We start from the raw sequence: 14638 nt of genomic DNA on the forward strand, positions 1-14638 counted from the left end.
TGCTTCGTGGAATAGGAGATTGTTTAGATTCCAGATTATAAAGAATGCAGCTCATGGGATTCCTGGAGGTCTTCCTGAAGGCCTGAAATATGTTTTTCTAAGACTTTACACAGGCTTTCAGTGAAATTCCTGAGCTAGTATAAAGTCATATAGACTTTTTTTCTTGAAGCTTGTTACGTGACTGTCCAAGCATACCGTATCATACAAACCCTGAATGCTTGTTACATTCCCTGACAATTTTTTTTACATTCATTTTTACCAGTTCAGCTGAATAAACAACTATGGCCATTCTAGTCCAACTGTCTTGTGTGAGAAATTCCACTTTAAGAAAAAAACTGCATGTATGAGCATAGTAATGCTTTAATAAATGCTTAAGGCCAGAAAGCATTAACTTCACAGGAATGCCCTTGTATCTTGAACAAAAAGAAAGCAACAAACAAAAAACAACAGTGAGAAAAAATGAAATCGTGATGAATTAGTGCAATTTTGAAGAAACTACAAAAAAAATCTCACTACAATCAATAAGAGATTCTCTTAAAATCATCTTCTTTTTTCAGATTGTTTAAAATTATTTTGTTCCGGTGTTTTTTTTGTTTGTTTGTTTGTTTGTTTGTTTCCTTTATTTTGGAATAAGTCACTTGTCTGCCAGCCAAGGGAAATCTTGGTCCAAGAAATACAGAAGGTGTGTTAAGGAACTGAGCTTTCCCAGGTTTTCAGTGATTGCCTAGTACTAAGAATTGTAGACAATCAGTGCTGGGTCTCATTAACATTGTTGTGGTTTATCTTCATCATTACACCTGAATGGAATTGTGCCATTTAGTACAGTAATGGTAAATAATGATACTCTGACAACGACCCTTGTGATACTTGTCTGATGTTTTCCTCTTCATTATTTAGTGACTCGCTTTGTCCTTTCCTCTACTAAACTGCAATTTTCAAATTGCATACTCTTATCATTATTATGAATGATAGAAAAACTGAGAAATTAGAAGAAAAAACTAAAAATGCCCATATGATAGTTGTGCTCCTTTATGCGATCACCTAAGAAAACAAATGTCCTTGAGATGGATCTAGACAAACAACACTGCCTATAGATGTCTTCCATTCCTACAAAGTAGATGAGTATTAATTTCATAGTGAGGATGCATGCAACATATTCTTTCACTGTTGCAAAGGACAGATTATCAGAATTCTGTTAAAGGAATACCCCTCTGTGTCGCCACACACTTACTCTATAATTATAAAGAGACTGTGCTGTTTGTTTGGTCTTCTTTAAAGAATACTCATTGAGCCCCTCTGAATTCCAAGACAAGGGATAAGAAAGAAATGAAAAACAGCAGAACACCTAAAATAGCTTCAGTGGGAGCTGCAAGTCTAAAGGGATTGCCAGCTTTAGCACACTGTTATTAAGTTTTATTAAAGCTTTTCATTGAGACAACATTTTGCTTTCTTTTTTCCTTTACACTGGTCAAAGCAGATAACAACATACAGTTGTTGGTGGCCATAAAAATTCGGTCTGGGTGAAAGGTACTCCTTCATCTCCCCTTAGCAATCACTGAAATTTATACAATGGAATAGTACGTCTTTGAAGTCTGCTTAATGCAAATCTCCTAGATGTGTAAATAACTTCATGTAGTAATTCTGTAAGATGAGGACATGATGTTTTGAGGTGAGCAAAGGAGAGGAGGGAATAGAAATGAGAGTTGTGTTGTTTTTAATTTAAATATTTTTTAGCTTACATAACCTTGTATCTCTCCATTCTAATAAAATTTATCTAATCTATGACTTCATGTTTCTCCTTTTCTTCTAGTCCGTTTCTGACATGGAGAGACATACAACACATTATTGTCAGGACTTCTCGTGCTGGACATCTGAATGCTAATGACTGGAAAACCAATGCGGCTGGTTATAAGGGTGAGAGCTTCCTTTCTTCTTTCTGTTAGAGACAACGTCTTATTTTCATACTTATGAAGAAGTAACAGTCTCGGGTAATTTGCTTGACCCTGTGTTGTTCATAGTTTGGAGACTTTTCAGGCTCATACTTAAGGGCCCTATCTTCCTCTTGATTCTATTCCACCATGATTCTATGATTCCAAAAAGACAAGGTCTTAGAATTACTAAAATCAAAAGTGGCAGCTACAAAATGCATTGTCCAGATCCTGTTAGTCCCTTACAGCCCTATTTGACACATTGCTGGCAGAAAACGTAGTAAATCCAGTGCTTTTAAATCTCCCTCATGTAGCCAGTATTCTGGCAAAGTAACCTGGAGTTGAAGCTACAGCAGTTATTGAATGCTGACCATGGTCTCATTCAGAATTGTCAGTTTTGATTTGAAATCACAGAATAAAAATTTTATGTTTCTTGTATATTTATATTTAAAATTTCTGTCCGATTTAGGATAAAATACAATGTGAAGCTATTAGTACGTTTAATGGAAAATATATTGTGGTCTTCAATTGTAGAATCATAGAATCATAGAATGATTTGGGCTAGAAGGCACCTTATAATGCCAATCATCTAGTTCTAACCTTCCACCACCTAGTGCCCAAGGCCCCATTGAACCTGACCTTGAACATCTCAGAGATGACACATCCTCAATTTCTCTGGGCAGTCAGTATCTAACAATCCTCATAGTGAAGAATTTCTTCCTTAAATCAAATCCAGCTCTTGCAGCCTCTTTTCACAGAACAGATGCTCCAGCATCTTTATGCCCCTTGTCTGGACATGATCTTCCAGGTCCACATCCTTCTTATACTGGGAATTCCAGAGATGATAACAGCAGATGGGTTCTCAAAAGCGTAGAGGTGAAGAATCACCTCCGTTGGCCTGCTGGCCACAATTCTTTTGGTGTAGATCAGGATACTGTTGGATTTCTAGATCATCCTGGAGGTTTCAGAACTTCTGTACACTCTTGTAATTTTGTATTCAAGCTCTGTCTTTTTTGTCTGTTTTTTTGGTTTTTTTGTTTGTTTGTTTGTTTGTTTATTTGTTTCCCATCTTTTATAATGAAAGTAGAGGGAATTATTTGCACCACTATATAAGATAAATAAGATAGATTAAAACTGAACCTCGAATCCATCCAATGCTATATTCAGTAAGGGCTGGTTTCTGACTTTCATTCACTAAATTCTTACTGCTTTCAGTCTGGATTGCTTTAAGAAAAACAGTAACAAAAACAAAACAACAGAATGGCTTATTTCTCTTTCTCTTCACATAAGAATTCCGCTTAGTACTGAAGTACTTATTTTAAGATGAGTTTAAGTACTGAGATTCGAACTATTTTGTGCTAAGATCTCCTGGGAGAACAAAGTAATGGACAAGAACCATCAGATCTTTACCCTGGTTTCACTTTAAAACTGAAGCCTAGCATTAATCTATTCTAGATCAAGGCACTGCTACCATAGAGCATCTTTAATATGTCATTCCAACCCATGATACTTCTTCTGCAACTGAATAACGAAACCAACCTACAGGAAAAGAAAAAAAAAAAAAGAAAAAGAAAAAAAGAAAAAAACCAAAACACATAACCTTTCATTTTTGGATCCAAACCAGACTAAATACATAGGATAGATTTAGAAACAAGTAGCTGACTCCAACCCCCTCGCCATGCAAAGGTTCTAACATTCAAGAGACCGCTTTTGTCCTATTTACAACAGGCATGTGTCCACATGAAGAAAAACACATACAGTAAGAAATTGATACCTCTTGAATTGCAATAACATTACAGTATTTGTTATTGTGAAACATATTTCAGGATTTAAAATTTTGGCAGAAGATTGTAACTGTATTATCATTTTGTTGGAACTATCTGAAATTCAAACAATGCTTTTCAAGTAGCATAAAACTAAGTGCTTTTTCCCCCAGCTCACTTCCAAAATTCTGTATTTTTACGTTTTTCCACTTGTTGCTCTAGAGAGCCAAACACCGTGTAAGACATTTCAGAGCAGCTGTCACTCATTAGCAAAGGATAAGTCACACTAACACACCAGCAGTAGCAGCATGGGCAGCAGGATTTGCACTCCTACACCACCAGAACAACACATTTTTCTATGTGTTGCAGTGAATAAACAATGAGGAAAAGGGCTGAGAAAGTTTTCTTCTCCTCTTTTGCAAAATCAGGAACACAGATAAGCTCAACTGGGTGGCTGGACGCAGGAAGTACAACTTGACCTGGCAGAGTTCTGCAGTAGACTCTGGTGGAATTGAAAAAGAGGAAGACAAACTAAGTGCTTCAACCTCTGTAGAGCTCAGGAATCAACTTTAACCCAAATAAAAGCACTAGTTTTAACTAAATTATTTTGGCAACTTAGGCTGAGCAAATGGTTCCAATAAAAATCCAGCTCTCTTTAAACCTCTGTTGGTTTTGGAAGAAGGAGAAGCAAAAGATTTAGATTAAATCTCAACATCCAAACCTGAACTCAAAAGGGGGTTTGCACACCGCTGCTGGCAAGGCTGAAACAATTTTTTACTATTGCACGTGGCAATATTTAGTATAATATTACACTATTATCCTTCACTGTTGCCAAGAGTAACAATTAAAGTATGGTTTTTCATAGATGAATTACTCTGATCAGACTGAGTTCCTTAAGGAATTGTATCATAATTGTGTTCACGGCAAGATCCGTATTTCTTCCAGAGCATGCTCTTAACAAGGGAAGGGGTGAAAGATTTCTTTCTGAATTAACTACAGCAAAGGCAGTCACAAGAAACAATCTTTCTTTCTTCTATGCATGCTGAGGAAGAAAGAAAAAAATGAGGATGAAGAGAGAGACAGGCTCGCTCCTTTAGAAATAAGAGCTGAAAGGGTGAAAAAAACAAAAACTTGGAAGAACCTCTCACTTAACAAAGGGTCAGCAGTAGCTGGTAGTTGAAAGTGGGTCAGCATGCCTTTTTAGTGGGTTGTTTGGCTGGGCTGCATGGCAACACTGTCCCTCGCTTTAGTCCCTTGCAGTTTCTCCGCTGCAGAACACACAGAAGGAGTTCACAGACGTCATTATTGGTTGAAAGATTTCCTTTTTCTTCTATCTTACATTCATAAAAATAAAGATTAATTCATGAGAAGCACTCGAGCCAGCCAGTGATTTGCTAAAGCAATGCCCATTGTTTGTTTAATTTACTGGCGAGTAAACAGCATTCATTAAATACATGTCAATAAAATTAAGCCAGGAAAGGGTAAGAATTTTTTCTTGGTAATTTTTAATTATTGTTTTGCTGCTAGCCAACATGCATCTTATTACCTAGCAGGAACTGATTACCTATCTAGTCTCGAAAAAGAAGACTTGAATATTCATTTTAGAATATTTTCTGGTCTAGTCAGCTGTATATATTATTTGTCACCAGACAGATAGATATTTTTATATAACTAAAGAAGATAATTAACTTATTATATGGAAAAATACTAGAGAACATCTGTTTTTATGAAGATATCAAAATATTTGGTCTGCTTTTTCTATGGCAGATTGGTATGCAAAGGCTCCTTGTTATGTCTACTGTTTGATCAACAAGAGAGCATAAGAATGCATTCGGAAAAAGGGAATGCTATGTTAATGTCAACTTGTCTCTAGGTTGAAAAATACAGAGTAAAACACTGCAATTTTAAGAACAATAATCAAATCATCTGAACAATTTTTTATATGTGAGTGAAGCTCCAAATACTGTTCAGTATTGTCTCTGGGGAAACAGGCCATTTGGAGTGAAGGAATAGTATTAACTCGTGGGGAGATTTTTAGAGAACATCCTTCGTGCTTCTTGGCTCTAGAGTGTATATAATAACAATTCAGTGCAGTGAAATAAAATGCAACAGAATGATAAAAGGAAGTAAAAACTCTAGGCCCCTTTTTTCACTTCAGACCATTTCTCCACCCTGTAGAGTTATTTCTTCTGCAGAAATTCAGAGTTATTTCCTGTGCCAGTAGCAGAGTCAAGTCTCATCCATTTAGATTTGTGAGAGTATCTTCTGCTTCAGGAAAAAAGTGGTCACTTAATGGTTTATGAACTTTTAGTATTATTTTTATTAATAATAATATTACTATTATTGTTATAAAACAAGCTAATAATTTGATTTTACTTTTCAATCATTCTTGTTATGAGCAGAGTATTACCAGTTCTGTAAATGAGGAAGCGATGAGACTGTGTTCCTGTGTCTGTCCAGATGTAAATTTCTTTAGGGTCATGAGTAGCCAGGCACAAATTTAGATTTAAGCAAGAAAGTCTTCACAACAGCATACGTATTTCAGAGAAGACATGTTGTTCATAAACATCCTGCTGATTATTTTAAATAATTTTAAAATCATATTTTGAAATCCTTGTTAGAAGCTGCCATATGACTTTTGAAAAATAGCAAGAAATTTGTGAACTATTAAGTCAGCCAAATTAAGCTGTTTATCTACCAAAAACCTTCAGTTTTACAGCTTTTATCTGATATTTGGGTGTGGCATCAGCAGCCAATATCAGGTTTAACCCAGCACTAGCACCTGCACATGTGCTGCACAGAGTTGTGGAACATGGGCTTTGAATTTGGCTGTTTTAAAATTCTACTTTGGAGTAGTTTGCGAATCTGATACCAAACACATAGAACTGCATTAGTCTTAGCTTGCAGGCATGAAGAAGGCTATATAGTATGCAAGCTAGATTAATGATTTTTTGATAGCTTTATCTTTTGAAAGATATTACTGATATGTTCAGGTAGACAGCTTAGAATGCTGCCAGGAAGTTACGTGCTGAACTTGTGCAAATGCAATACAGTCTGTATTTTTTGATTAGCAAGATTCTGACTTCTTATTTTATGGTCACTGCAACCTTTCAAAATGGCTCTTGTTTCCTTTCCATATCCAACAGTTCAGCTGACAGCTATGAATGTTTTTTAAGGATAATATTAAAATTAGATTAGGAACTTGAGTATTTCATTTATTAAATCCAAACAAATAGCTACATATCTGAACTGTTCAGGTCTGAGTGAAACCTGAAAGATCTCTTTGGGATTTGGGGAAGGCAGCTTGAAAATATATTGCATCTTGCAGCCTTGATCAAGGTTGTTGGATATATGTTTTTAGGAAAAACTGTGATCCCTACTATGTTACTTTCAGTTGAAAGGCATGTAAGAACAGGAATGCATCTGTATGATTTCAGAAATGGAGATGTACAAAGCAGGAGAGGGAACCTCTCAGAGAAGCCAGAGGGATGTCATTTCTTTTCCCGGCTTCACACTCTTCATTGTCAAAACTTCTCATTACTCATCCACTCTGAAGCACTCTGATCCCTACGGCTCTGAAAAGCAAGGCAAGAAGTTGTGAATTTAAAATAGAGTATAAGCAGCAACTTCGGGTCTGTGCTGGGTTACTTAAAGAAAAAATAGACTGACATTTTGTGTTACAGTTGGTTGCTTTCCTGGAATCTTATATCATGTGTCCAATTTACATCTGTTTGAAAATGTAAATTATATGGTTCTAAAACTGGAGTAACAGCAGGCAAAAGACAAATTTGCACTTTAAATTTCTATTATATTAGAACTCTGACTTGTCACCAAGACATTATCAGCTTGGTAGACCAAGAATTTTAGAAAGTAATGCCTCTACTGAACAACTGACAGACTTGGTATCTTTCTGTCCTAGAAACAAAGCTATGAACCATTACTATACTCTGTAACTCCTAGTACTCTCAACATTGCAAAGTGGGCTGACATTACTTCAATATGCAGACCATAGGAATTATAACCTTTGTCATTATAACCTTTCAGCAAGCCCAGCTCTGACCTTTAGCAAAACTCTGCGAAGGATTAGGCAACAGGGAGAAAGGGGAGAATGAAGTAACAAAGTCTTCACCCAAGAGCTCATAACCTAAGAGTCTGAGTCTACTGCTTAATTTGAAATGTAGATTTCCATTTTGCGCTATTAAGAAAGAAGAGCCATGATCAATGAATTTAAGAAGTGAGCGATAAATTGATACAGTTCTCCAAAGCAGGATTCTTTAATTGCAGACAATGAAGACTGCATTTTAAAAGAAGACCTCTCAAGATTATTATATGCAGTTGCATGAACCGTTTGTATGCTAATTGTTGAAGCAGGATATTTTGTGAATGTTCTAGCCAAATATTTAGCTGTCCTTGTATTACATGCATGGTGATGGCGAACATCTTTTACTAGGGGTAGTTTAATAGTTTAAACTACTTTTACTAAAGACAACAAACACCTGCCTTTGGGAACACCAAACCTCTTTGCTGCTGTTGCATTGCTATAGTGCATTGCAGTAACTACAAAACTGGCATTTGTTTATTACCAGAGTGTGTCCACTGCTTTAGTGGGTCTAGGATGCAGCCAATTAGGAAGAAGTTCACACCATCTGCTACCCAGTCTTACAAGCATTTGAAGTATCTAGTATCTATACTGAAGGATCTAGAACATCTAGTTGTAATAGGGAAAGATAGGCACCACTGTAGGACAATTCAGATCAGTTAGGTGCCTGAAACCGTGTAACTGTTGCGCTATTTCCCTCTGGAAAAATCAACTCATCGGGGTGTTGCTTTTAAATAAGGGGATGCAGAAATTCATCTACAAGATCTGTTAATAGCATTGTTCATCCATCTGTTTGTACAAACTTGGCTTATTGTTTTTTGCTTCAGATTACTGCCCAAAATCTGCTACACAGCTCCATTGGGACAGTGTGAAGTCTTCTAAGTAGATCAGCATTTTCTCTGCTTTGGGGTCTGGCGCAGTCCTAGTTATAAAAGTCACCATCACTGTTATTAAATAATTTGCATAACACTTTATTGAAACTTTTTTGCTTAAATCTGCTTCAGCTCTGTGCTCAGTCAGGAATTGGTTTGAGTGTAAATATCTCTATGGAGCACTGACAGTTCTGCACGAGACAGAATGAGAAGGATGGTCTGCACTGTGCGTCTGATGCACCTGACAGCACAGAAATGCTGTCTTTGTGCCTTCTGCTAACTGTCAGCATTTCCTCTTGCAGTGCCTTTACCTCATCTGTCATCATCTGTTCTGGGAGGCAGCCTAGCACAGAGGCTCTCACCAGAAGGTGTTTTTATTGTTTCATGGGGTGAAATGACATCTGGCTGTTTTTATTAAGTTACTGGGGAATCCTAAATGTACCTCTGAGGATACATTTTCTCTGATAGAGGAAATGAATATGTGTTCTTAAAAACTGTACCACGGTGCAGTCTCAAACCAACTTGTTTTGTTTAAAGAAAACTTGTAAGCTGCCATGTTTTGCAAATGGATCTTTGTGCTTTTCAGAAAAACACAACATAAAAAAGTTCGCTGAGTTAAAAAAAATACAGCTTAAATGACTGTAGGTGCTTCTTAGCCAACTTTATTTAGGCAAACTTTTTCCCCCTTCTAAATGCAAATAATCCTTAGATTTATTCCATTCACATAAGCTGGCTCATTTTAAGCAATATAAGTGAATGTCTTCAGTAGATGCTCTATGATTTATGGCCAAATGCTGCCCTGGAGAAGCAACAGCTTGTCTGTCTTAGCACGCCATCCAGAAGTAATCAGTTTTTCAGTCTCTGTCGCAACCCTGCTTCTTAGGTGGCAAAGAAGTAAAACAGTGCTCCTGGTCACTCTGCTGAAGCTTTCAGCAAAGCGCTGTGGTGCTTTCTCTGATACTGGGGAAAACATCTCCGTGTACAGAGTACAGGAATACCACATGCTCTGAGGGCTTTGTTCCCATATGCCTAAACGAGCTATGGGAAATACTTGCCCAGGTCGACCTGCAGGCAGGAGAGAAATTAGCATGGCCGTGCTGGGTACGCAAAGGTGGGAGCTCAGTGCTGACCGCTGACTTTGAGATGGCTGCATGCCAAGAGCAGTGACCTCTGCCTTGAGACTGCTGACACTCAAGAGAAAAGAAAGCATTTGGGTGATACTTGCTGTCATTTCTAATGGGGTCTGACTGCAGTGCTTCAAAAGTGCCCTTTGCTCTTAGTCCTATTTGTCAGCCAGTGGCTGTGCTTCATACCCATACATGTATTAAATTATGTAAAAACAGGTAAATACTGCCAGAAAGTGAATGAAAATGTGATCTTGGATTTAATTCCTTATTGTTTTAAGGTTGCGTATTCTAGAGTTGCTTATTTAAGTGTGTGTAGCATCTCAGCTGATGATACAGTGTCAGATCTACATGCAGAAACTATCAGCTGTACTAAAGGTACACTGCTACCGGGGGTTTAGATTCTGCTAGCTGTCTCACTAGTGTTCCCAGGAAGTCCGTATTTTATTTCATCAAGGACTTGCAGCCTTTAGTCAGACAGGAGAACTGTACAAACTAGAGGGCTGTTTTTTTTTTTTCGGTTGGTTTACTTTTTTATTTCTTGTCAAATCCTTTTTCAAGACATTCCCCAATTAGCATATTGTTGGAGAAAATATTTCTACAGATACAAAACTCAGTAACTGACATAAATGCAACTGGAAGCTTAATTAAAATATTCTCCTATCAGCTTTCTAGATACAGAGGCCCCTCAAATTCTCATTGTACATCTTTGTAGAAGCCACTTTTAAGACAAATTTATTGGGCAGCTTTCTGTCCTTTAAATCCTCCTCTGGAGTGATCGTGAGATTAAGAACTCAATTTTCTTCTGTCCCTGCTGAGTCTTAAAAGATACCTGGATTTAAGAGAATCATATGGGAGGGGAGGACTGAGTTTATTATTTGTTTTGTCTGTGAGGTTTGGTTCCGTATAAAATAGAAAATTCCAAATCTTGTGCTTAATGTAAAAAGCATGAGGGAGTTGGTTTCACAACAAAGAATAAAAAAGAATGTTGTCACACAGTTGCGTTATTGGCTTATAAAGCAGTTATGTGTTTCAGAAATTACATCCAGTTATCACAGATTACTGGTCATAAGTTGACACAAAACAGGGAAATTTGAATTAAAGTTATGGCTGAAACATGGTGAATTCTCATACACAATCAATGCTATCTTAGTTAAGACAAGACAAAACAAAATGAAAATAGTTTAAGCAGTGTGTAATCATTGCATTTTCCCTTTTTTGTCCCTTTGCTTTCTTCAGATTATCTTTTCTGTTTGCAATTTGAAGCATTCTTATAAACTAAGCAAATGGCAGAAACTTACTGAAATACAGAATTAGAGCTTCATATTTGCAGTGAACCATCAAATGTAGAAGACATGATAGTGTAGGCTGACTCAAAGTACTTATAGGATGTAAGTTATCAGAGAGTCTCACAACTTCTATTCTTGCTAAGCAAGTATAAATGGCATTTTAGACTCTTACTTTACTGACCTTGTTTTGGAAGCAGGATCCTAAGGTAGCATAAATAAACAAATCACAATAATTTGCATGGCAAACAGCTAAATCTTGTTTAGGGCAGTTGCATATTCCTCATTTGAAAGCCTGAAATTATTGGCTTTTCTCTCATAATGATTAAGTACTTTATATTTGTGTAAAAAAATATTCATATTTCCAGTACTGCTTTCACACTACAGAAAATTAAAGGCCAAAAATAGAGCAGTGAGAAAATACTCTGCGTTGTTTTTCATCAGATGGGCAAAATAGCAAGCGAGGTTTAGCATATAAGCCGAGGAGATATCTTGATGACAGCAACAAAACTGCAGCCTGACAAATCCAGTGTAGCTGCACTGAAGAACCTGAAGTACTGTGTATTCAGCATCTGGGCCCGGGTTTCCCGGAGTTTGTATGATGCTGTGTTATGATTTATCAGCTCCGGCCATTCTTTTTTCTCTTAGTCAGTCAAGTGGGATATATATTCTACCTTTAGATTTGAGGTAGCTTTCTATCTTCTTTGTATACAAATAAGAAAGTTATTGAATTTTCAATGGCAGATTCAGACAAAAACAAAGGGATTATGAACAAGCTGGGGAAGCCTATCCAGCAGACCTGGATTCGTGATGCACTAGTAGAGGAACTGCTCCAGGGATAAATAAGTGAACTTCATTTTCTACAATGATTAGAAGAATAAAGAGATCAGCTGAATCTCAGTATTTACTTTGTGTTTCAGGAGGCAAGTTTTTCTCTGAAACTTGCCATACATCTGTTAAGTTCTTTGTATGTCTGTGATTTTTCAGAAATAGAAATGGGTAGGTTTACACTGCTGCATGAGTTGAGAGAGGATTCAGTGACATTTCTGCCCATCGACTCCTTGAGCACCAGATCAGTTCTCAGCCCTCCATCTCAGCAAGAGCAACAGATTGTTTCTTAACCACCAACTTACTCTGCACCAACTTTATGTTCCTCTATCATCTCTGAAAGGCAAATATTTTCTTACAGAGCAGCCCTGTGCCCCTTTCTAACATGCACAGTGATTCAAGCAATTATCAAGCCCAGTACTAAATCACAGCAGTGATAATATAGAGCGCTTAAGTGCAAGGTCCTGGAGCATTTTGCTCTTGCAGTCACCTTATCTCATTCTGCAGTCATCAGTACCTTTCAAATACAAAACTGAACTCAGTACTATTTGCATACAAATCAGTGGCAGCTCTGGATGCTTCCCAGAAGAAATTTATGACCCTTTGTGGATGGACCATCAAGGTCACGCTTTCCTTTTAGGAGAAACACCCTGATACTGAGTTCATGGCAGTACCAGTGCACGCACAGTTGAGGGGATACAATTTGAAGGCAGTAGGAGACAAAATCTGTATTTTTTTTTTCTCTGATACATGGGAAATCCACTGCTTTTGTTAAGTCTGTGATAGTTTCAAAATTGCTGTTATTTAGTCTTTGAAAATGATGGGTCTCTCACGGTACCTGCAGCTGCTAACAAACCCACTGTATCAAGGGCTTTGAAGTGCAAACATTGCATACAGCCAAATATCAGCTGTCTGGAATCTTCCTCCATGGAAGGCTTTAGGAGCACCCCTGACTGCCAGAATGTTTTGATTTGAATGGGAAAGCTTTTCAGGGAAAAAGTGTACTTCTGTTTCAACTCTGAAAAAAAAGAGCCAGCAGGTGCAAAACTTTGTACTCCCACTCCGGTCTCATGCAAGAGGGTTTAAGTGTTGAATGGCATTGAATGACTTACCACCCTGTAACTTTGGGTGGTAAATTTTAATCATAAAACCATGACAATCCTAAATGAAAAAGTGAAAAAAAAAATGAAGACAATTATCTTGAAAGTAATCCAGGTAAAAGGTTCGTGCTCCAGAAGGTAAAGGCAGAAGGTAAAACATTCACTCTCAGGATTTTGTTTGAATTACTAAATGTGCATATCAGGGCAAGGAATGAGAAATTTCAGTCTCACTTTAAGTTTCAGTCAGAAGCAGGTTGCCTGCCATGGTGGCATCCTAGGTTCTCCTCTGCATGAATGTGAGCCCCGCCCCGGAGCTCTGAATGAGCAGAGGTGAGTTGAGGAGAAATTAGTCTGTCCTTTCAGATCCACAGATGGGTGGAACACACTTGGTCTTATAGTTGGACATCCTGAGCACTAACCCAGTGCAGTTGCTTCTTTTCAGGAATTAAAAATGTGTTTTCCGCACATTAGCTCAAAAGATGCTTCCATTCATGAAAATCTAATCCCACTCTGTAGTACTATAATACAGAACTGTCTACAGGCCATGAGTTAAGATTCGTATTCCTCTTGCCGTTCTTCTGAGAAGACAATGATTATTAATTAAAACTTTGAATAGCAGAACAATGGATGCAGTGTATGAACAGATAAATGACTTCATAGATAAGCATGCTTTGATCAGCAGGTGCTGTTTTGGCAAGATGATTTCTACGAGCAAGGAGAGTTCCATCTCAGAAACACTATTCACAGTACAGTTTCTCCATTTAAGCCTTCCTTCCTTGCCCCGTTTCTGGATGTCTCCACCCATAGTAAAAATAGGACATCCCTTTCCCTGTCCGTTTGTTTGTGAAGCGCATTAAAGAGAACTCAGAAGAATGAATGGAGGCTGAATTTAATTATTTGCATATATTTTAGTACTTGTGTTTCATTTCTGAAAATTGTACCTGCCTCATTTGGCAGAAGAACTATGTTTAGTTCTCTCCAAATTAAGATTTCCTTGCTATTTGCACTTCAGTGAGGGGTTGAGTGGAAAGGAGATGTGAAAAAAAAAGAGCAGTTCATTTCACAGTTGTTACGCTTTGCAGGATTTTCCATTGAGAAGCCTTCTTCGCCTGGCAGTTCCAGACAGTATTAGATACTGCCATATTTGGAAGATGGGATCCTTAACCACTGATTATTTTTATGCTTTGAACTGTTGCTTTTTTGACAAGGTTGGGGTGTTTTTGGATGGACTCCTCTGAATTCAGGTTTGGCAGTAAATGGAGGCTGCTTTCACAAACCCTGTGCAAAGTGCAGTTGGAAAGACTTACACCATGCCTTGTCACATCACCGATTAAAATAGTGCTTATGTTTTTCTAAGGGTTTTCTGGTAGCACTGCCTGTGGTAGTAAGTAAAACTGGTGTATTAATACAGTGCTGTTTGTGATCTAAACTCTTCCATCTCAGCTTTTTTCTTTCACTACCTCCTGTCAGGACTTTACTAAGACCACTGATTTGTCACAATAAATCAACGTGGTTGGTAGCTCTTTCTAATCCATCAGCATGCATTTGCAAGCTTCTGTTTCAATTGTACCAGCAGCAACAATAAAATACAAAACCAAACCAAACCAAACAAAGCAAAAAACACACAAGTGATTCAGT

General features: G+C 37.6%; 1 protein-coding gene across 4 annotated transcripts in view; it reads left to right on the plus strand.

Annotated features, from left to right (window-relative positions):
- The window catches only part of PCSK5 (proprotein convertase subtilisin/kexin type 5), a 262061-nt gene that overhangs the window by 146393 nt on the left and 101030 nt on the right, over positions 1-14638 (plus strand). For all 4 annotated transcript variants that reach the window (XM_015280354.4, XM_424841.8, XM_040655981.2 and 1 more), the window contains exon 10: positions 1811-1914. In XM_015280354.4, coding sequence (XP_015135840.2) covers positions 1811-1914 — 104 coding nt within the window. The remainder of the gene's footprint in view (positions 1-1810; positions 1915-14638) is intronic.

This window comes from Gallus gallus, chromosome Z (genome assembly GCF_016699485.2).
Source record: "Gallus gallus isolate bGalGal1 chromosome Z, bGalGal1.mat.broiler.GRCg7b, whole genome shotgun sequence".
Taxonomy (NCBI): Eukaryota; Metazoa; Chordata; class Aves; order Galliformes; family Phasianidae; genus Gallus; species Gallus gallus.